The following is a 23,546-nucleotide window of genomic DNA, read 5'->3' as shown; positions in this document are numbered from 1 at the left end:
TCTCGAAATACTATAAAAGTTTCAATCGATGGGGATACGTCGGTTCGCTTCAGATATAAATCAAACATGAGCGTTAAAAAATTAACAGAGCACGATGATCTGTAGCCTGGCTTTCGGCAAATACGAGCACGAGTTTGCAAGCCGAACTTTCGGTGTTCGTTCGCGAACCGAGCAGTTAGGTAACGCGTTTCTTCGAGCATTAGCTAGCAAGAAAATTTACATCTTCAAAAACGAAAGGATCGCGCGATGGGCGTTCTCAACGATGCGGTACGAAGGTGATAAAAAAGTCATCTCAGGCGGCGTGTTCGCCAAACGAGTTGGCGAGAGATACTTTTTATGCAGTTGTTCCGCAATTTCCTCTGGACAAACTTGCCCGTAATGGACTGCATGCGTCATACTTATTCCGCATGAAATAACAATTAAACGCATTAATTAACAATAAACGAGGATTTCAGCACATCGTGCATTGATAAACGCGGGCCACTGGTACAACGTTCCTCAAGACATAAAATCCAACCCACCAATATAGAGTCGGGGCTGCATGGCTCCCACGTCGCCACCAGAATCCGCCTGCAAAGAAACGAGTATTGTCGAATCCCTCGTAACAACATAGACCACTTTTAATGAGCGCAACTTCGCTGCACCTCGCAAGCCAATGATATTTATCGCGCTGGGAAATTCGTGTGCTTCTCTAATTGCGTGTACTTGTTTATTGTTACATTTTCACTCGCGGCTTTTCGTGTTTCGCCTCTTCTACCTACATCCGTGCAATTTGGAAAAGAACGCCGTTGCCCGTTGCCCGTTGCACCAGCAGCCTCGAAGATCTCGAACTAATTTTGTCGTGGCCAACTATTTTTAGACGACTATCAGGCTGAAAGTTGAAAAGACATTAAGTAAAATGGAAAATTACTCGCGTTCTTCGCGTCCGCGATTAAGCGTATTCTTTTCGTCCGAGCAGAAAGCCTTCGAGCTCATTCTCGAATAATTATACCAGCCGCACCGCTAACCGACCAAATTCTTCTTCGACCGGGTGAGAAGGGTCGAAACCAAATTACCAAATTACCCGGTGAATTGCGCGGCAAGAAACACGAAATTGCCGGTCGAAAGAGGCGAATCGGCACTCGCAACGAAAGAAATAACAGGCCGATGTGCCCGCTGGAAATAAAAGGGCCAACGCAACGGTCGTTTCAACTTCTCGATATCAATCTCGTTGACGAAGAGTGTAAGGACGGCGGGGTGAAACAGGGGTATCAACCACCAGATCAACGGCGTCGGTCAGTCTGTCGTTACGACAAAAACAAAAGGAAAAGATGTCAGACAAAGTAACGCGCGGTGAACGTACGAGTGTAGGAAACGGAACGAGAAAGACTCGCGAGGGTTGAATTGGACACGGTCGCAAAACCACTCTGTACCTCCCGAACTACGTGACGCCCTCGTTATCGACGTCCCTATACGCAGAACTCATTTGCTTAATTGCCACGATTACCAGCAACGCCGACGTCGGAGAAGCCCGCTATGAGTTTCAGTAGAAGAAGGTGGCCACTACTTGGCCACTTTTCCAACCTATGCGATACGTAATTCACGGAAACGAATATAGGTATAGCCATAGTTCACAGACGTATGTAAGTGGTGCGACTACCCCGCAGACGTAACATTCGGGAATGCAAGGTACGATAGAACGGAGCCGACTACCTGGAGCCGCACGCACTAGTCCTCACTGGAGGGAGGACGCCCAGTGGAGGGTGAAATATAATCGGTCCGATGGAAAAAAAGAAGAAGGATCACGACATAGCGTTCAAGCCGTGGGATTCTTTGCTTTTTTACCTTGGCTTTGCTTTGAATGACGTGTCGGCTTTTTAAAATTACGAAAAAAAGGTAAATCCTACGAAGCATTAAAGCGTAAATTATTTTGTACGATCGACCGCGATTAGAAAACGCTGATCAGCTTATTGTGCTTATTGTTGCATTTGCTGAAAAGTGTTCACAAAAAATGTGTTATAATTATTTCTTTAACCATCGCTACCTTTTTTTAAACTTTGCTCACTGGTATTAAAAGTTATGTAGCTATTCCAGATCTATGGGCTACATTATGTATAGCCTGACTGAACCATAATATTCTCTGAGCGCTGTTTTACATCGATTTTCCGTCTCGAAATACATTTTCTTTATAAAGTAATTATAATTTAATATCCGCTGAATCGTATCAAACGAAATACCGTAAGTAAAATAGCTCTACGTTATCCGAGTGCGTAACAACATTAAATTCGAGCGTTGATACGTTTGTATAATTGCACGGGGCGAGCTTTGTACTAGAAAGTTCGGAGACAAAGCTTTTTCAATTGAGTACAGGCACCGCAAATCTCGTTTCGAAATAACCAAATAACGAACGGAACGATAATTAACAAAATACCATGGCGTAAGCTCATTGTTATCACGAAACGATTGTCAGTAAAACGTGATTCGACTACTAACGCCGCAGAATGAAATAAAGAAATAATCGTTGCGGTTGATTATGTCGTCGCACGCGAGACGAAACTGCGGATTAATATACGTACGTAAAAATATACGCCGGTATAAAACTCGTCGTACTCAATAAAAATCTACTGATAATCGTCGATTGAAAACAAAATAATTTGAATAAAAAGTATAGGCAAACACAGCAGGTAGCAGTCAACTTTCTGGCTACCATTTGAAATCCGAAGGTAAACGATAAAATCGTGTCGTCACGTCGACAGCATAAAATAACACGATAAAAAGGCTGCAGCTATGTAAAAATAAATGTACACAGTAGGAAATAGAGCGACGAAAATAACCGAGGAAAATACAAGTGCTGGCTGAATTTATAGATCCAATGCAATTTTTTTTTTTTTCAGGAAGTTTGATTCTATATTTAGTACATCTGGAGTAATTGAAAAAATCAACATAAAATATTAAACAAATAATCACAGATGGATGATCGAAGAAATAATTAAGATTGACTGTGTATGCTTCGATATATTGACCTTTATTACGTATTCATTCTATTTTCACGAGAAAAATAATATCGCTAAGCAGTTGGCATTATCGTTATGAGTATCTTTCTGCATTAATCACGCACTCGTGGATACGCGATGACCAAAGTGGACAGTCGTGAAACTGTTCCAATTGCTCTCTCGTTTATTATTCCATTAGGTACTACAATAGTCTTCCCGTTATAGCGTCAAGTTATGGGAACTGCAAATTATTTACGGGGCAAATATACCCTTAACGTTCGCATATGCAGATTTACTGGATCTACTTCAGCTCATTATCGCATACGAAACACGGAACTCTCCTGCTTTGAATAAATAAATGTGTTTGGCCGCGACGCTGATCACAAAAAGGATCGTTAATAGTTTCTCGATATTTATAATTCGAGCATGCACTTAGGCAACTGTATTTCGATTTATGTATAAAGAATTTAACCCTGCTGTAAGCACAAATCGTGAAATACTTCCGAATTATTAAAATTCAAAAACAGGCATTTGAATATGTCGTTATAAAAATTTGGATAATATTCGCATGCTCGTTTACAGTCAGGTGCAAAGTTAATCTCCAATAACATAGGCTGTATCGTATCTCCTTTCCATTCGAGGATTAAATCGATCGCGTACATAGCCCTACTTTGTGGGCTTTCCGCAATTCCTTTCGGTGGTTTTATCGCGACTGCAGCCTCGAAAACCTCTCTAAACATGTGCAAGATTTTTGGCTCGACACATCTCTTCCATGAAAAGTCGGGGTACTGCTTCTCCCATTCCAAGATAAAGTCCGCGCACTTTATGTGACAAAGTGGTATGTCTCCTGAATAATTCATAACTGTGAAATGTTGTTCGTACACGTCGAAATTATTTAAAGCGAATTCCTTATTCGCAAATCTTAAGAAGAAATTTTTGTAGACGAACACTTGTAGAGGTTGTACACATTTGAGCATTACTATGTATCGTATGTCGAACTTAACTTTTCCGATGTTCGGTCTGTGGTACAAAACGGGATTTGTAATATATTTTTGCGCTATCTTCGGACCTGTGCTAGGCAATCGTAATATATGGAACAAATTTTTCGTAACGTGTGTATCTAATCCTCTAGCTAGATTCCAAGGTTTACAAATCCAATGATTATCTAAATTCATTGATCTCCTCCGTTCAAAGTATGCAATAAATTGCACTAATTCTACACTTAGGTTGTATGTAGTTGGTAACCAAGTTGGGTAAGTTTCGAGTGTATTGGGATTGAAGTACCTTTCACCTGCTTTTCTTCTACATATAATCGACAATAAATCTTTAACAGTTAGAACATTTTCAAATGGAAATTGGTTTACAAAAACATATGGCGATTGTGTGCTTAACCTTTTATAGTCTTTGAAATGTGAGGTGTACCATAAAATATCTGCCTGGTCTTCATCGGCCACAATTTCAAATGCAGGGTCATTTAGATATTCATTTACATATGTATATTCTGAAAAAACTTTTAATTTCGTACCTTTAGCTCTTTCAAGAGGTTTAGAATCCACTTTTTCTGGTAGACTTTCATGAATACGACCTGCCAAAAAGTATTGTTCATCTGGTTCAATTTGCAAGAAGCTTTCTTCGATAAATGATATTTCTATCCAAGGTAACAATAACGCTTTCTGTTTCCTTTTGTCTCTTGTTTGCCCTTCTATAAAATTTCTTGTAACTTCTTCTTTGTAATCAACATTTTTTATAGGGAACAACAGTGTATAAGTAACACCATCTGGTAAATACAAGAAAGGCACTGTTCTAAAGTTGGGGTTATCACTATGATTTATAGCTGATCCTACTTCATCCATAATATACCAAACTGGCATTCTATCCTCTATGGAACCACTATTTATAGCAAAAGATTGATTGTACCTCCACATTTCATTTAATACAAATTCTATCTTTTCATCTTCCTCTGCATCTGTGTCAAAACCCATTAAGGAACACATACGACCTAATAGACCTGGAATAGTTGATAAATTTTGCCTTGCATTGTTAATATCATATGTCCATGCATGATCTATCAAATAAATATTGTTTGGATCCTCAACAGCAATGCCTCCCTTACGACAAACAAAGAGCTTCCAAATAGGATCCTTTTTACCCTTCTTATCATTATCGTAATCAATTTTCATTAATTGAAATATTAGACCTGAATCAAATATCTGGTACTGAAGTTTTTTAAATAAAATGTGCCAATATATTCTTGGTATCCCAGAAGATTCTAATTGAGGTTGGTGTGTTTGAAGAAAAGTATTAAATAATCCTACTCCGTCCATTGTATACAACTCAAATATAATCTGAAACATGGAAAATGCAGCCACATGATTCTGACACTTTATATCTGGACAAATTAACCTAGTTCTATAAAAATTATTACAGAAGGATATAATGTCAATAAAAATTTACCTAAATCTTCCTATCGATAACTATAGATATATTAATTTTTGAAGCGAATATTTATATAAATTCTGAATCTTACAAAATCACGAAAATACTGTACAACATAACCTTTCCTTTCACATTGAAACAACATTTACATATGTGTAAATGTTATGTTTGCAATGGTGTCTCTAATCATATTTTAGTATAAAATATTTGCATTTATTTTTTAATTGAATCGTTTACTTTTCGTAACAACTTTAAATATAGAGAAACATTCGATAATTGCACAAAAAGAGCGCATAAAGATTACACCGTCGTAATCCCCACTGTTGTTTTTATACCCAGAGTTTACCACGAAGCTTTGCGGCTCGCCGCGATCGAATAGTGTAACATAATTCATGGTCAAATACCGCTGAGATAATATATTTAGATACTAATTTAAAAGAGAAACATTTTTATTTTTGACCTTTTTAAAATTAATCTTTCACCAACGTATTTGTGACATCTTTCTGATTAAAATGAGACCAAACACGATATAATTTGAATTACATTTACTTATTCATATGTATTTAACTATCATTTAGTAAGTAAGCAAATTACATACGTTGTGTTTAGTGTCATTTCAATCAGAAAAATGTAACAAATGTGTTCACAAAAGTTTCATTGATCATAAATCAAAAATAAAATATTTTGATTTTTGAGTTAAAGGTCTAACGTGTTAAGGTCTACCAAAGCTTGTGGCTATGTGAAATACAATTGTTTCTACACCTGCATACTTGCAAAATTTGGGACCCGATTTTTGTGCAATTGTCTAATGTTTCCGTTAAAAATTATGAATGTAAGATTGCAATTGGTTATTAGATTCATAGGGAAATTGCATTTAAAGTAAGATATAGAGAATTTTGTTTTTCGTTAATACGTTGACATTCAAAAATGAGGTATATAGGATATTAATGGCTGATTTCGTTCTTCCTGTTGGCGCTTAAAGTGTGTTCACTCTGAGCCGGCGTATTGAGAAGTGAGTTTTTCTTTGGCGGCTTGATTTGTATACATATAACCGTAGTGAGTATTTAGTATTATTTCTTATTAAGTATATTAATAATAATTAATTCTATTAATGGCTATGATTTGATTATTAACTTTCTGTATTAACCTAATTATCTTTGATTGAACTACTATATAACGTGCTTCTAAATGAATCAATGATCTTAAAAAATTTAAATTGTTTGAAACAAAATAAGGACAATATGTGCGTGGAAGATTAATTATTTCTTCTATCTATAACAGGATAGCTGTTGTTTTAAACGACGACATAAGGTTTTTTGAAAAAAATGGTTAAATCACAACCAAAGAAAGATAAAAATTTAACTTCCAAACACTTACTGAATGTACCAAGGGATGGATTTATACAAAAAAATAAAAATAAAAAATTTAAACAAATACCAACTGGAAAAGTTCCATTAATTAATGGATCAAAAAAGTCAAATAGTAACAATATGAAAAATAATACACCTCAGAAATCTCCAGAAAAGAATAAAGAACTGAGAAAGAAAGATGTTGAAAAGCTGCAAGAATCTTTAAAGAAACAAAGAAAAAATAAAAATGTTGAGGAGGTCAAAGAGAATGAGTCTATCAATGAAGGAATTGTATTACAGGATAGCATAATTGAAAGTACTGATGAGAGTGAATCATCTGATGGTAATATAAGTGAAGAGGAAAAAATCTTACCAGATATTCTTGGTGCCAGTCTAGCAGATGATAGTGATGAAGATGATGAAGATTATGAGGAAAACAAAAAAGTACAAGTATTTAAAGGTGTAAAAATGTTTGATGGAATAAGATCAAATGACAGCATTGATTCCAGTGAAGACAAGGATGATTCTGTGACTGAGGATAGTGATGATGAGGTTGATGATGATGATGATGATTACGACGACGATGATGATGATGATGAAGAAGAGGAAGAAGAGGAAGAAGAGGATGATACAGAAGATACAGAATCTGAGAATGGAGGAAAGACTGATGGATCTTCTGTGGGTTCTCTAAAGGTACTTCTGGGAGATAGTCTTTCTGAGGATGAAGATGATGAAGACTTTACTGATTTTGATGAGAATAACGAAACTGATGATACAATTGATGAAGATGAAAAATTTAAGAATGAAGGATCAGGTCTTCTAAAAACACTAGTGTCTGACACTACTATTGAGGATGATAATGATGATGATGATTTTGTTCAACCAGCTAAGAATGATGAAGATGATGATATAAGTGATGAAGAAGATGAAGAAGAAGGAGAAGTAGAAGGAAACGGATCATTGAACTCTCATCAAGATAAAGATTCCTCTTTAGAAGAATTTAAAGAAAATGAACGAACAATTTTTGTTGGTAATCTCCCAAAAGATGTAACAAAGAAACAGTTACAGAAGTTATTTAAGCAATTTGGGAAGATTGATGCTATTCGTATAAGGGGTAAAATATCAAAATCCCTCAATATACCTAAACGAGTTGCAGCTATCACAAATGATTTACACCCTAAAATGAAATCAGTTTATGCGTATATTAGATTTGAGTCTGAAGAATCTACTAAGAAAGCTTTGTCCGCAAATGGAAGAAAATTTGAAGGAAATTATATAAGAGTAGACATGTCTATGAAATCAAATGACAAATATGAAACAAAAAAAAGCGTATTCATAGGAAATTTACATTTTAGTAAGTATAATACAGGATAAAAGAAATAAAGATTAATTACATGATTAACTAATATTATGATATTATAAAAATGCTATAATTTTCAGATGTTGATGATGACTCAGTTAGGAATCATTTTAAGCGATGTGGTGAAATACAATCTGTGAGAATAATTAGAGACAATCAGACTGGAGTGGGCAAAGGATTTGGATATGTTAATTTTAAAAGTGAAGATGCTGTTGCATTAGCATTAGAACTAGATGGCATCACAATTTTAAATAGAGAAGTTAGAGTAAAACCAAATATTGTCCAAGATAAAAGAACAAAAGAAAAATATGGAAAGAGATATCCCGCAGAAAATAACCATAATTTTTCACATAAAAAGTTGAAAAATACTGTAGGTGCATCAATAACGGTATGTAACATTATTCTTTAAGAAATATTTGATGTATCAGTTAAGTTTTACTATTTAATAAAATATTAATTTACATTTTTCAGATTCGTAATAAAGAAAACGCTGCAAAAAGAATAACAAAAAAACAAAAACTAGAAAAGAAAGAAACTAGCCCACAACAACAAGGAAATAACTTTCAAGGTCAAAAATCTGATGTAAACAAAAAGAAAAGTAAAAACAAGTTTGACAAAAAAAAGAAACTTTTGGCTGAAAAACTTATGGCTAAGCCGAAAAAGTCATCAAATTAAATAGCGGCATAAAAAGTATACTGTTAGCTTAAACATTTTTGTAACAATTCAATTTTAATTCATATATCTTATATACTAGCGATAATGACAAATTGCAACCTGTCGTATCATTGTGAAGTAAGAAAAAACGTAATTAAGAAGATTTAGCATTTTTAAGACTGTTATCAGTATGTATTTTTCAAATGTAAAAGAGTAGAAACAAGTATTTAATGTTTAATAAAATATTTTTATGAATCTCTTTCTTTTATTAAATTTTTTACTTTGGAATGTAGTTGCGATGGCAAATTTTGTATATTACATAACGCGCATTTTAAACAAAACCGTTTACCGAAATATATACTACATTCTAAACATACAGGTTTTTTGCAAAAATTACAATCAGCTCCTAATACTAAAACCTCTCCTTTGTTCGGTAAACTAAAAGGATCTTTCATAATATAACATTCTTCTAGATAACTTAATTGCCGCGCGAATGGTGCTTTAATACCCTTGAAATTAAATCGTTCTTCTAATGAACAACAAGAGCATCTAAATATTTCATTTATGATTTCTTTGGGATCTTGAACTGCTGATGTTAAACCTTGATTGTGTCCGATAAAATGAGCTTCGTCCGTAGATGTACTAGCGACAGATTCCATCCTATAAAGTAACATTGATGGAAAATAATCTATAATTTTTCCTGACAATATATTTATTTTATAACCATAGATTACAACTTAGTATATATATATACATTAAATCGTATTTAACTTAAAAACCTTCATTCTTTTTTATTAACAGAAACTTTCTGCAATTCCTGCGGCCACCAAATAGGTTTTGATACTCTTAATTTAGTATCTGATATAGTAAGAGATTGAGCATTCAAAGATTCAATAATTCGCATTAAACCTAATCCATACTGATTTTCAATTCCTCTAAATTTACCTACTACATTGCCAGACTCATTAATAATTTTATCATCATACGAAAAAGATTTATTAGGAACTTCACTAAATAATAGAGGCATTAAACGTTTTCTTACAACACCAGTATGATGAGTACGAGCTGTAAGTTCCTGACCAATGTAACAACCTTTATGAAAACTAACACCATGCAAATAATCACAATTTACTTCTAGTGGCAAAGGTTTTCCTGGTGGTAAATCTTCTACACCTTCAGGAATACCAAGTTTATATCGAAATGCTTTGTAATTGAAGTCATTAGTAGAATGTAATGCATCTAAGTTTAAATGTCTTATTATCTTTTGTCTTTCAATTGTTGATTCTGCTAAAATTCTGATGCCTAGATCAGGAAGTCTAGGATCCTCATACATCATAATATTATCAACTACCTTGCTTACTTTATTATTAAGAGTACCACATGGAAATATTAAACCTTCAAGTTTTTGTTTATTACTATCATTATATTTGTTATTCATATATTGAGTAGGATCAAAGAATGCCCAAACATTTATATTATCTCCTAAATGATCTATATCAATTTTTTTTCTAACACGATACATTTTTAGATGTCTCTGTAATGAATCTGCAGCTTGTGAGTCACATTCAATATAATATACATTATTTTCTTGGCTTCTATAGATAATAACATCATACATTACTCTACCCTTGACATTTAGAAATAATGCATATAAATTTGCTGCCCCTTCTTCAAAATGCTTCATATCATTTGTAATTAATCCTTGTAAGAAACTTGAAGCTTCATTTCCTTTAACCCGCAGTATACTCTTATTTTTTAGCTGTTCTAAGATTCCAGGTGAAGATTCTGAAGAATTGCATCTAATAAATTGCTTTTGTACCTTTCCAAGTTTATTCAATTTGCACAATGGCAAAATAAATCTTTTGAGGTGTATGATCATTGTACCAAATATCACCAGAACAACAACCAAACTTTGTACAAATTTGACCTTCACGAAAGAGAAAAATTCACACGCTAATATAACATTGTTTATCACATTCTAACCTTAAATTATATTTTTTGTCTTTACTGAAGAAAGTATGGATAATCTTACGTTTTTATTTATGTGATATTTCACACAACCTCTCTGCAAATATGCCGTTATAAAACTTTTGTCCAAATTTATTCTGGATATTTCGATTGCTTTACGACATCGATCCGTAATGAGTAAGAATTTGGTATGGTAAATCAAATGAGTAGGTAAAAGAAGAACTCTACAGTATACTACAGACTACACAAACTGCTTGTCTACTAGCGCTATCAGAAGCAATTGAATGAAATATCGAACGACATTTCTGCAGATAACATAAGATTAACATCAAAATTTTTAATTATTATTTACTGATTTTGACTACCTGTCTAATTTTGTTTCGAGAGTTTAGAAAACGAAGATTCTTCCGTAGCTAATGACTACACCGATTGACTAAATATAATTTCTATATTTACTATAGCAAATTGCAGAGACAGTACAGAAACACTCCAATTTTTCTGAAGTCGGTATTTCAGAGCACACACGATATGAGATCTTATAAGATGCCAAGTCTATTTTATGCCTTGATACATATCCAATCAAAATAGACTTTATAGATTTGAAAGCAATATTGTGTATACGTTACAAGATTTAGGCAAAAGTAAAAAAGGGGCTGAATATATTAAAGCATTTTAAAATACCACTGTATAATATATGTTTAAAAAGTTCGTTTTATAATCCTTCTTATATCTGTCATCGAAGTAACCGTATATGTATGTATGTATGTACAACAGCTCATAATGAATCACATGCATAACTTGTTTCAACCATAAAAGATAAATTAATTACCTTATTCGAAGGGAGAACTGGAGCAAGTACTTTTAGGTATACAGCATTTGGAAAATGTAAAATCTGGATAAAGATCCATAGGATTCTCCGGATTACGGTGCATCGATGTGGTGGAAGAAGGCAACGTATCGGCGAAGAAGGAAGGGAGAGCCAACGCGAGCACTATCCACGAGAAGATCGAGAAGGACGACGAGAACTCAAAGGCAATGAAATAGGAAAGGAAAAACGACGAAACAGTAAGGCCACGGTGTGTCTGTAGACGCGAAGGGAAAGGAAACCGAGTTGTGTGACGGGTTACCGCGCGACGTTGTCGGGGGGAGAGATCTGCGCGCGCATTCCAAGCGCGCTACTTGTAAATAGTTCTATTCTCGGCAAGAGAGTGTAGCCGAGCCGAGAGTGTACGGTCGACACCAGTCGAGAAACCAGCTGGGACGTGAGGCTAACGTTGGAACGCCTCTATACAGAATTCGGAACGAATTTGTGCGAGTCCGATCAAAGCAACCAGTGTATCGCAAGTGCGTACACTAGGCCGAATCGAGTTTGCTTAAGAAGTCGTAAAATCCACTAGTACTGCTAGATTAAATACAACTCGTTATTCACCGAACGACGAATAATTTTGAGGTGTATTCGCGGTGATGTCAAGTGCCGCGAAATCATGATTTTCGCACCTTAGAACGAACTTTTCTTCTCGAAATCGAGTGTCTGGAGCTGAAGGTGCATCGCGTTAAAGAACGTGTTAGTTTATAATTCGATATTTTTGACGTACGGTCGCCCGAGATCGGGAAAAATGTATTCCGATGGTCACGAGGTGGACGGCAGCTGGGTGCTGCGTGTTTATGTGACCGATCTTCAAGTGGAGAGGAGTTTACGAGTAAAAGGAGAATTGCACATCGGTGGTGTCATGCTCCGACTGGTTGAAGATCTCGGTGAGTCTTATCGCTCATTTTTTAATATCTCATAGAAACATCTCAGAGATCATTTTCTAATTGACTAAAGGGGGAAAGCGCGCGGGAATTGAAAATTCAAATGGTTGCTGACGATTAATTTGAGGCTTGTAATAGGTCAAATTGTCACGTGATAACGCCAAGATTATCGTACACAGGATCGTAGAGAGGCTAGATCTCTGAAGGCGATAACTTTTTGTTAACGAAACATCGTTCCGTACTCCATTTTTGAAAATATCGAATCAACATGGTGTTAGGGACGATCAATAGACCTTTAAGCGGCGGAATAGCAACAAGTTGCGGGATTATTAGCGTGTCGTTACGAGGACCGCGACTGCTCGAGATGTGGTCTCCCACCATCGAAGAGACGACTGAAGTGTGCACGGGAGTGGAAAAACTGGACGGCCGAACTAGTTTCGCCATGACGGTGGACGTATGGACGCGTCCAGCGACTCCTTTATATGCTAAAGGAGCTCCCACAGCTCCGTAGAGAGACGAAAGACACGTGAGACCGGCAACCAATTCCTATGTCTGGCCGCACGTAAAACGAACACCGTACGGTCACTTTCGTCGTAGATAAGCATAACCTAGTCGGTGTCTTATTCCCTGATGAATCGTCGCAGGAAGAACAACTGATTCTACGAATACCTTGCTCTTCCTTTTATTCTTTAAATTGTGTTTCATGGTCTACACGTTAATTTGTCAGGATCTTTAGGCAAAAATTCCTCATTTTGGATGATGCTATATGAGAACTACTGTCGGTCAATACTCCAGATAATTAACCAGGTTGAGAGTAGGATAGTTTCGGTCTCGACGAATTAACCAATTTCGATCAATTGAGCGTACCGTAACCCACGTATATACGCATGGCCGAATAGACGAGCGAATATATCGTAAGGCACATTGGAGTCTAGTTCCAGCTGTCCTAAAAAGATATCGTGCAATTTCTGTGCAAATTATCCGTGAAATTTAACAAGTGTTTGCCTTTACATGACCAATTTCATCGATAAACGCTCGATTATTGCTATCAGCTTATATCCGGACAACACATAACTTCGAATGAAATTGGTAATTGGCTGGAAGAATTTGTTCAGTAATAAAATTATCAGGCTATTGCTCGATGCTTCTCTTAATAGTTAAAATAACATCTACTCGTTAATTTATTTAGTCAGCATCGTTTATACAACACAGTATTTATACTTAGGGCCGATACTGGTTTCTCTTTTCCATCCGTTTGCTGCTTATTGCAAACAAGAACAACCGCTGAGCGTATAAAATTTTGATACGCGTTAGTCCATCTTCTATTAGCCATCAATGTATTTTCAGCAGTGTCTTTAGTGAAGACGACATTTCCGTCTCTCTTGTTCCTTCGATCACGCGACAAAGAACGAGCCAAGCTTATTTTAACTTGCTGTTTCTTTCATCCGATTTTTCGAGCCGGCCTCTACTTCCACGTAGACGATCGTTTCTCCGGTCCCAAAAGGGATCTTCAACATTCTGCGCTCGTCCGGCCCTTTATCCCTTCATTAAATCTCGGCCTGCTATTCCTAACTAAGCTTTACGTCTTTTTTTATACCGATATTAAGTCAATCATCTTTCGTGATTTTAAGTTCAAATGTTCCTCAATTTACACTGAAAAGCGATTCTTTGATTAGGTTTTGTAGATATTAATAATTGTCTTATGCATGCGCGCTTTTACGTGGTTCTTTAACTGCACCAAACAATCGAACGCTTTTTCTATAAAATCCGGCCACTTTGAAACGTGGCAAAAGACTACTTCCGGCAAGAGAAGATTTAAACTATGGTTTACTCGCTGCTTGTACGACAACGCGATAACTCGTATCTGAAAGATATGCCTTTCTGTGTGTAATGACGATAATTTCACATGAGTGCCGATATATCTACGCTTCGGTCAGCCTAACTTTCCGCTCTGACAGGTATAGCATAGTTTATATCGATCGAAACAAAATATTTCGAGTCGTTCTTTCAAAAGATGCATCTTTTTTCTTGGAACAGAGCGTCGATCGCACGTTTTCAAGCACCGAAACCAAGATTCAACGGACGAGGAAAAAAGAAACAGGTAAAAAAAAATCCAACAGCAAAAGCTTTTGTTAGGTGGGCCTTCCTTGCCCTTCCAGCTTGACAGGTTACCGTAGTTGTACAGGTGTTGGTCCAGCGCTTCCAGCAGCATCTTGCCAGTACCATGGCAAAACCCTATGTAAATATACCGGGTGTCCCGGGAAGAGACCAGATTCGAACTCATTGTACGGAATCACGTAGTGGAATACTTCGGCGCGGCAAAAGGTCGACATTCTTCGAGAGCCCGAAGAGAAATGCACTGCGACGTTTGCATATACGCGACAACACGCTCGTTCGCCACTTAAACGGATGCGAGCGCTTATAAATGGCGCGTTTAAGCTCAATACAGATACATTGGTGTATAAGTTACGAGATACTTCCCGTGGATATCTTACGATCACATCGGTCGACTGTTTAGAACCGGCATTAGAAAAAAATTCGGCTAAAATTTATATTCCCTCCCCGGAACGATCGTCATATATTTCCCTGGCGTTTCGGACAGCGAAGTAAGACACATGCTATGTGTATTTTTTCCTCCCTCGAGAGATTTAGTGTACTCTGCATGTAGAATACCGCCATTGGAAAGCCACGACATTATGTTACATGGTAGTCAACTGTCACACGGCTGTGCGGTGACTTCTGCATTCCATTGAAACGAAAACGAGAGGATTATCTTAGAAGTTGGATCGATATAACTTGAAAGAAAGGCGTCGCGCTGTTTATCCGAATAATTAACGTTCGTCGGATGGACACGTGCGTATACGCTAGCAAGGGAAAAGGGCGAAAAAACTGGAGGACTCGAAAGTACCGTACATCAGTAAGCCGATGACAAGACTACATTCTTCTTGCGTCGCTTCTTCGAAATCGAAAGAGACCCTACGGCGTTGCCACTGCAACCGTCATCTTGGGAGGCTACGATCCGACGAGCCGCTCGCTTAATTAACGAAACCGATAAGCGTCGACTTCATTATGAAGATTAAAGTCGTCTTGGAGCGGCCGATCCCACGGTCCGCTCAGATTACCATCGCTCTCACAGCTTTTACCTGTGACCATTTTTTCTCATGCAGCTGGAAGTTGCAAAGAGACGCAGCGGGAAGCCGGAGAAAATTCTTGGCGTACGATTCCTTCGCATTTTCGTTGGAGAATCGGTAAGGTTTAAGGTTGCAGAAAAGCAATCGCCGGCATGGCCGTGTAGAAGAAAGGTGACAGGCCCGCAGGTGCCAATGTTTATAGTTGGTTACGACACGTACCATTCTGTGGGAGTCCGGCCGGCAAGGTAGGAAGAAGAAAAACGCGAAGAGGTCGAAAAGGAGAGAGCGAGAGAGGGAGGCCGCTAACGCGTGGGCACACAAACGCCACTCTCTCAACGTAGATTTTTAGCGTTTACTCTGATCAACGACGAAGCCACGGAGGCAAAATCCGAACTGCGAGACTTATCCGAGAGCCACTTAACTCGAATTATCTGCTCGGCTTACGTGTACAGGTTCGGATTACCCGCTTCGTAATTTTATATTCCGGCTACCTCGTACGGTATGGTAGCACGGCCTTCTTACGAAATTGTGCCTGTCTGAGGGAAACCGACGAAGCATCATTCTGACGTGCGGAATCTCCGTCTCGCGTTGGTGGTTTCTTCTTCAACTTTTTCATCGCGTGCGTGTATATTCGAACGTTGCATAATAGATTTTAATTGGCATTTGTCGATTTCTGAATTCTCATCAAGTCAATCCGAGTTTCTTGGAAACTGAAGAGACGCGGATGAGGTAATTTCTCTGCTAAACGGAGTCATCAAATCGTTAATTTTCTGTTTCGTTGGGCCGCAAGAATACTACATTCCTGACCATTACACGATTTCGATAATGTTGTGGAATGTTAATATTACCACGTTGCAATGGTTAAATAAAGAAGATAAATACAGACAGGCATTTAATCTTATGTAACTGCGTTTCCTAATTGATTTACTTGGACTTTGCAATTTATCAATTTATTTCTTGATTTGATACAAAGCAGGCGAAAGAAGCGGTAGTAGACGATGTGATATATGTAACGAAAGGACAGGTTTCGGTAGGATCGTTCCTTGGCCGAATTCTCCTCGGTATCCTCGCCCTCGATACCGGTCATTTCTCTCTGCTCGTTCTCGTAGTTACCAGGTGCGAAAGAATCGGAGGCATTTATTGTAGTGCACCCGGACCGTTTCGCCATTTCGAGGCAAGGTCGTTCTTACGGTACTCGCACGAGGCGCGCAAGCTTCTTTTATCTTGGAAAGCCTTCGTACGATCGATGCCACCTTCGTTGGCCGATCGTGCCGTTAACACATCGTCCACAATTATTACCGTGCATCATTTGATCGATCATCCTACATTACCGTTTTATACGCGTACCTCCATATTATTCCAGTATAGCGTACAGTCTCTGACGATACGACTGTCGAAATCGTCTTTCATAAGACATGAATCGAGCCTTGAATGCTTACCATTTATTTTGTTCGTGAGAGACAGAGGTTTCCTCTATAACAATCTGATTACAATAGTAATCCATTCACAAATGCGCGCAAATGCGCTACAAGTCTTAATCATGCTATAATTGGATGGTAAAATAACGAGGAGCTAACGCCAAAGGCGAAGTTCCGATGACGTAAGGAATAATAGTAGATTACAATACTATACCATACCAGGGAAGAGAAGTTAACGTCTGACATTGCTTTCCTCGATTCCCATAGCTGTTCTATTCGCGTTAAGTAAGATAGTTTCTATCGATCTGTACGTACCTATGCAAAATAGTTTCTAACTGGTCTCTATCGCTATGTGCCATATCTATGTAACATTCTTTCATGAATATACTCTGTGAAAATAAACTTTATCGTTTGCTATTGCCACTGACTTACCATATATCCTCAAAGTGTCCAAGTTATCTGTTTGAATATGGAAAGGAAGGAAATGCGAAAGATTCATCGCTTCTTGGACTCGTGATAATCTTATTTGTTGGTGATATAGGATCGGAGCGATACCACCAGGGCAAAACTCAGTCCTTCCTTGGAAGAGACTTAAGAAGATTAGCTACTTGCGGCTCTCTACACGGAATTAAAGGTCGTCGTATAGAAATTCTACTCTGACCGCGTTATCAATGAAACTTCAATACGTACATAGAGATTGTGGAAGACGATGCGCTCAAGCGTGTGTATTTCCAACAATTTTTAGCTTTCCGACGACAACTTTTTCTTCTAGCCTTGATCTCCCTGCAAATGAGATTAACTAGCAAGAACATGATAAATGTTTTTGAATATTATCGATCATCCTTCGACCGTTAAGTAGGTAAGCTAATGAGTTACACGTTGTTACTCGATTACTGAGCTTGTAATAAGTCGCCGCTGTGGGAATAACCATCGGTCGTGCTAATCGAGGCGTATAGTTGAACAATTTCTGCGACTGCTCTTCTAAACGCTCATTGTAGAGGAACGAAATAATAGAAAGCAATGAAAATAAACTTGTTTGCAAGGAGACCATTTATCATGGAACACTTGCAGCAATTTCTGTCCGAGAAGCGCGGGCTATCTTTTTTAGACGCCTCTTTCGTTGCATCTGGTGACTCACGCCGGACTATGATACATACCTTATTCCAGTTTTAAGTAACACGACACTTACGATGCAGTCCCCAGGAACAGGCCGCGATATCCGCACATTTCTCTCTGGTATGAATAATTCCCTAGGGCGTGAGCGAGTCAGTTTTTAGCGTTTTACAGTCGGACGAACGTGCTCGACGGGTTTTGTAATTGGCGGCAGGCTGAATCATCCGCGAAAGAGGAGTCCTTTTAAATAAATTGAGAACGAAGGATACACCGTGAACTCGTCGTCGACTAATTATTCGAGGAACTGAGACGACTCTTAGACAGATGCTACTCCAGAAAGATAATTGCGTTCAATGTAAAACAATTCCGCACAAAGAAACCAAACTTCTACTCTGTTTGGTTTCCGAGCATCTTTGACTTGTAAATGAACTACTTCGTAGCACAAGCCTCAACTCTCCCAGTTCTAAGCGAATGTTCCACACAAAGTTCAATGTTAAGGACATAAGTTATATAACGGCTTTTCGTCTGCGACTCGTTCTTTTCTGCAACGTCGCTGAATAATGTACTGAATGTATGTCTGCGAGACATTGTTATAAGATAGTAAATCCCAATGGAAGTTTCGCAAGTTCAATAGTACGAGCCATGGTTATGGTAAGTCTAGTCGAGTAGGGTTTTCGATAGAATTTGTTCACCAGCCAGTTGGCGATGCTCCAACAGAAACGACCGTAACGCAAAAAACTTGAGCCAGCACTGAGTCATCGGGCAGCTGTTGATTCTCGAGTATTTATCATTTTTCAGAATGTTGGAAAAAATTTCATTATCTATGCGCTCATTGTAATATGTTACGAACATTTGGGGTTTTTATTAAAAATTGTTTCATGCGCATGCTAAAATCATAAAAGTGCGTGTTGCAACATTTGCGGTTATGGCTGATGGTCGAGCAAAGAGTTGTTCGTCGTGTTCTAAACAACGGCAGAGGATAATTGTTACATACGATACTTGTCTTAATCACAAGTAGTTAAGAGTGGAATTACAGTGCGAATATTGCGACTATAATGTGAAAGTGAGAAAGACAGCTTGTGCAATAATCGCATAGCAAAGTTTATGTCTATAACACAATGTCTATGACATAACATTCGCCTCAGCATTGCGTCATCGGTAGATCATAAATTTCTTACTGCATTCTTTTAAATTCTCGGCGAATCAATAGTTAAACTTTAACGAATGGAAGACTTTAAACTGACTGAACTGTTCGGTCAAACTTTATCGCGTGCAAAGGGTAGAAGTATGCGGAGAAGAAATAATGTCGGTAGCTGCTCCCGAAACGCGTTTCTTGGGATAAGATAACCGTTCCGTACTGTTTTCGAGGCTCCAAGTGAATGGATTCTAAGCCATTGATATCATTTATTTTTGTGTCACATAGTCTGGGTATTTTAGTTCACGTGACACAGAGTTCCACAAACTGATAAATCTATTTTAAGCTTTGTTCATATCGAAAATATCTCCATTTATTTTCATCGATTACTTTATGAGTTTCACGGAAGGTATTTTTCCTTGTCTGGAAAAAGAACCGGAAATATATCACAGGAAGTCATTAAGGTATCTAGAGAATCGATTCGTCATTTATGCAGATGAAATAAGCGGTACATTTGACGCTGAGCAACTAGAGAATGGTCATCTCTAAATAGAGGGAATAATTTAAAGCAATGATCAAGAGCTGACAAAAGAAATTAGAGGAGGAAGTTATCGTTACTGATGAAAATCGACCGAAACCTTGGCTGAGTGACTTCATTATTGTGGTTTGGCAGCACGAAGGACAGAACTTATAAGGCAATAAATCGGTTCAACGAATTCACGACGACCAAGAAAGAACTGATGCGTAAGCAGAGAAAGATGAAATTCCATATATGCCTTTACGGGAAGCGTGCAACAATCTTTTCCAATTTTGTCACATAATTTCGAAGATACTCACGACTTTTGTGTTACGTTTTATTCTGTTAACGTGATTGCTCGGACACGCCTCGAAGACCTACCTGTAACATAGTCAAGGTCGTTCCTTTCCGGCAAGAAATGCCAAAGGAAATTTCCTTTTGGTCAGATGCAGCCTTGACTTGAATAATAATGATGAGATCAAACAGACCACACCTCTATTAATAGGACTTTAGCGAAGTCTAATATTTTAGAGAATGGTCCCTCCGATGTCTCAATGTGTAAGACCGTGATGTCATTTAAAAGCAAGCAGAAATATTCGTAATCGTTATTTCTGCAGTATTGCCAGCAATTTAGCTATGAGAAACGTCTATGAGAAATATCGTTAAAATAGTTTTTCCTTTGAATTCTTTTCTATGCTTACGCATAGTTGAAGCAGAAACACGCGAGTATTTCATTCAGTTTATCTGTCCAGTGGGGTGCCAGCAGCAGGCTTTCGTGCGACCTTCTTCTCGGGACTGGTGCTCTCTTCTGATGGCGCCTCGAGCATGGTATCTCGAAAATAAAGCAACGAAAAGCGTGGATCGTGAAGTCACTACGTCCGGTCGCGCAAAGAAAAAAAAGGCGAAACGAATACTTTATTGCACAGCAATACTAGCTTCTATCGGCTATTAAGTTATATCAGAAAGGTCGGCCAATCTTTTCGCAGAAACGATTTCCCGCTGTACAGATTAACAAGAAATGCTTCGATGAACGTAATCGGAGTGCAGCACTCGTAAATACGCTCCACTGCTTTCAAACGACAATTCATTCGTGCCTAAGCTTCGGCGATTAATATTAAAATTGCGATTAATTCTCTTTAATGATTCAGCTGAGCGCGAAGAGTTGCGAAATCTTGCGTACAAATAAGACAGCGTTAATCGCCATTGTGAATCTTCCGAGTACGAGTTATGTTTGTACTTTGCTGATGTATTAACAAAGCAAATTGTCGTGTTTTATTTTCGTGTCGTGCCGTGAAAAGTTATCGCGGTGAGCTACCCCGATGTCGAAGGGTCTTGATACGAGGAATCTCGGAACACCCGTTGTTTGGGTCCATTATCTCTATTTTTTTTTTTTTTTTTTTTGACCCCTTCGGTGCTTAGACTCACGCTCTTTTCAGCTGTAACGCCGAAAGAGTTCCAAGAAACACTTTTACGTCCTCGTAAAAATTTTGATGTTCCTTCGAAACACCATCCTGACTGTTGCTCGCTACACTGTATTGTAAGTTTACTAGATTAGAAACTCGAGAAGAACGTATATAATATTACGCGAATCCCTTTCTTTGTGTTTGGAAATGTTTTCCTCGATCTATTTACTATTCAATCGGATCTTCATTCTCGATATTCTTTTTAAAGCCATATTTCCCATCCACTCAACTTTCTCGACGCCTCTTTAAGAAGTTACGTACGTAATCGTTCGTAATCCCGTGGTTCTCATTAAATCTTCGTTGTTTCATAGTCGTTGTCAGGATCCAAAAACTGGCATGGACTCTGTATTGTTCCTCTGTGGACATCTTTGAGGCGTTTCCACACGGGCCCCAACGGAGAGACGTGAAATGTCAGGCGTGGGCAGTAGCTGCCTTTTCGACGCGTGATTTCAGCTCCCTCGACGAAAGTGCGCACACATCTTTCCTACGGAACTATATAAGGCGAGCTTTCTCCGACTCGTTTTCGAAGCTGCGACTCCGTCGGTGACTTCACGTCGAATTTACGATACAATACGTGTGCCAGAAGCGATCTCAGGCATCGCGTTCATCGTTATCGAGCACACGATTACGAGAGTGAACGGAAATCTCGAGTGGCTGTTGATTGGCGCAAGGACGCAGAGCGTATAATTTGCAAAGGAACACGCACACGAACAGACTGTGTCGAGGCACGAACATGAGACGTGGAAAGTTGATTGGGAGCGCGAGGCCAATGAAATAACCGCCGACATCCCTATACCCTCGTGAATATTTCAGTAGTCGTCGTGTAGTCGTTTTCAGGATGCGACCGCCAGCAAATTGGGGCGGCTTAACGAATGAGGATGCAGGTGTTGCTACAATTGGTCGCACTCGTCTCGTAGCCTTCCGAGAATCGAATACAACTATGTTTTCTTACTTTTGGAAGCCCGCCATGCCTGGCGCCATGCTTCGTCTCGTCAGATTAAAATAACGTGAAATAAATTGTGTAAATCATCAAAAGAGGATACTTACTCAATGGAAAGATTGTTTGAAGTGAGTACCAGCCTGTTCCGTTTGAAATTTATTCCAAACGAACTGCTTCCGCGGCAGCAATAAACGGTGATTTAATTGAGGTCTCGTTCGACTCGCTTCGTCTTCCGATACGCATCCAGTGGATACGTCGTGGATTGCATCGATCCTGATGGAGTATAAGCCGGCTCTCGATCGTCCATTGGCGGCACAATTATAACGGATGTGTTCTCCATCGTGCATATTACGACCGACATTCGACACCCAGTCAAACATATCGAACGAATGGAGTCGCATATCGTGACACGCGTATTTGCGCACTCCGGAATCCTTCTGTTTTCCCCTATACCCCCTTTTTAGAGCCGAGAAACTTTTGTTTTCCAAGAGTTCGAACTGAAAGTTTCGAATAACTTCAAATATTTGTATACGCGTACAGTTTGCGTTCCTTGAATGATGACTTTTGCTAACAGAATTCTTGTTATTATATTTCTTAATACGTATCACGCAATTAACCGAGGTAACAGGCTGTTCGTCTAAGAATAATTTGAATGCGATCATTGTGTGGTTTTTCAACGTTTACGCTGCGCGAAGGCAGCTCGTGATCGGATCCATGGGGATCTATGGATGGTAAAAAACGCGTATAAGGTTAGAAAGTCACGTGCACTCCGGTTGATCGGTTTTATTCGACCTAGCAAATCCGCATGAACGGATCATTGTTTGTGTTTCCTCGGCAACGACGCGTTCTATGCTAAATATACGCGGCCGTTATCGTTGCTCGAGCGGTGATCGCGAATCGAATATCCAGATCGATGCCGAGCATTGCGACACTTCGTGGTTTGCTTCGATCGCCGTTGCTCGCTCGTGCGAAACGATATTTCAATTTCTTTCGTCGACTTCTCTGGCGGCGGGCAAAATATACGAACTTAATTTCGCTGGTTTTCGACACCGGTGGTCTGCCGGCCTCGAGAACCGGTCGATGTTTAACGCGACGAAGACCTACCGACCAGTCGATTATCCTGCCATGCGACCGAATCGGTCGAAATATTACATGTACTCGGCCGAATCCCATTAATGGCAGGAAGGACGATGATTCATGCGCACGCGGTTCCATCTTTCACCCTATTCGCTGCGTGTTTTTGACGCTTGTCATGGGTTTTGCCGCAGAATCGCATTGCCTAAATTGCATTGGCGATTAAGCCGGTACTCCGTGTACTCGAGCTCATAGCATCCCTCC

The 23,546-nt window shown here is 38.7% G+C and overlaps 4 protein-coding genes across 7 annotated transcripts in view; 2 read left to right on the top strand and 2 right to left on the bottom strand.

Annotated features, from left to right (window-relative positions):
* Positions 1-2,983: 2,983 nt before the first annotated feature.
* TTLL12 (Tubulin tyrosine ligase-like 12) lies at positions 2,984-11,781 on the bottom strand. Of its 2 annotated transcripts, none has more exons than XM_069126037.1 (2): positions 11,569-11,781; positions 2,984-5,317 (listed from the first exon to the last, which is right to left on the bottom strand). In XM_069126037.1, the coding sequence occupies exon 2, from the start codon at positions 5,294-5,296 to the stop codon at positions 3,440-3,442; it is 1,857 nt and encodes a 618-aa protein (XP_068982138.1). In that variant the 5' UTR covers positions 5,297-5,317; positions 11,569-11,781; the 3' UTR covers positions 2,984-3,439. The 2 variants fall into 2 exon arrangements, with proteins under 2 accessions (XP_068982138.1, XP_068982137.1); XM_069126036.1 differs by lacking the exon at positions 11,569-11,781 and adding an exon at positions 5,427-5,752.
* On the top strand, positions 6,303-9,022 carry LOC138186300 (uncharacterized). 2 transcript variants are annotated; one of them, XM_069126035.1, is made up of 4 exons: positions 6,303-6,420; positions 6,690-8,111; positions 8,198-8,505; positions 8,589-9,022. In XM_069126035.1, exons 2-4 carry the CDS (start codon positions 6,734-6,736, stop codon positions 8,790-8,792), a joined length of 1,890 nt encoding a protein of 629 aa, XP_068982136.1. In that variant the 5' UTR covers positions 6,303-6,420; positions 6,690-6,733; the 3' UTR covers positions 8,793-9,022. The 2 variants fall into 2 exon arrangements, with proteins under 2 accessions (XP_068982136.1, XP_068982135.1); XM_069126034.1 differs by having other exon boundaries at positions 6,313-6,464.
* On the bottom strand, positions 9,449-11,062 carry LOC138186303 (putative transferase CAF17 homolog, mitochondrial). Of its 2 annotated transcripts, none has more exons than XM_069126047.1 (2): positions 10,804-11,062; positions 9,449-10,724 (listed from the first exon to the last, which is right to left on the bottom strand). In XM_069126047.1, the coding sequence occupies exon 2, from the start codon at positions 10,648-10,650 to the stop codon at positions 9,553-9,555; it is 1,098 nt and encodes a 365-aa protein (XP_068982148.1). In that variant the 5' UTR covers positions 10,651-10,724; positions 10,804-11,062; the 3' UTR covers positions 9,449-9,552. The 2 variants fall into 2 exon arrangements, with proteins under 2 accessions (XP_068982148.1, XP_068982147.1); XM_069126046.1 differs by having other exon boundaries at positions 9,449-10,698; positions 10,804-11,033.
* Positions 11,782-11,931: 150 nt separating the features above from the next.
* LOC138186299 (unc-112-related protein) overlaps positions 11,932-23,546 on the top strand; it is a 37,044-nt gene continuing 25,429 nt past the window's right edge. The window contains exon 1 of the mRNA XM_069126033.1: positions 11,932-12,494. Coding sequence (XP_068982134.1) covers positions 12,356-12,494 — 139 coding nt within the window. The 5' untranslated portion in view covers positions 11,932-12,355. The remainder of the gene's footprint in view (positions 12,495-23,546) is intronic.

Source organism: Bombus flavifrons, chromosome 13, assembly GCF_040668555.2.
Source record: "Bombus flavifrons isolate JBK064 chromosome 13, iyBomFlav1_principal, whole genome shotgun sequence".
Taxonomy (NCBI): Eukaryota; Metazoa; Arthropoda; class Insecta; order Hymenoptera; family Apidae; genus Bombus; species Bombus flavifrons.
Note: the sequence above shows the minus strand (reverse complement) of the source record. Positions and strands in the feature narration are given on the sequence as shown.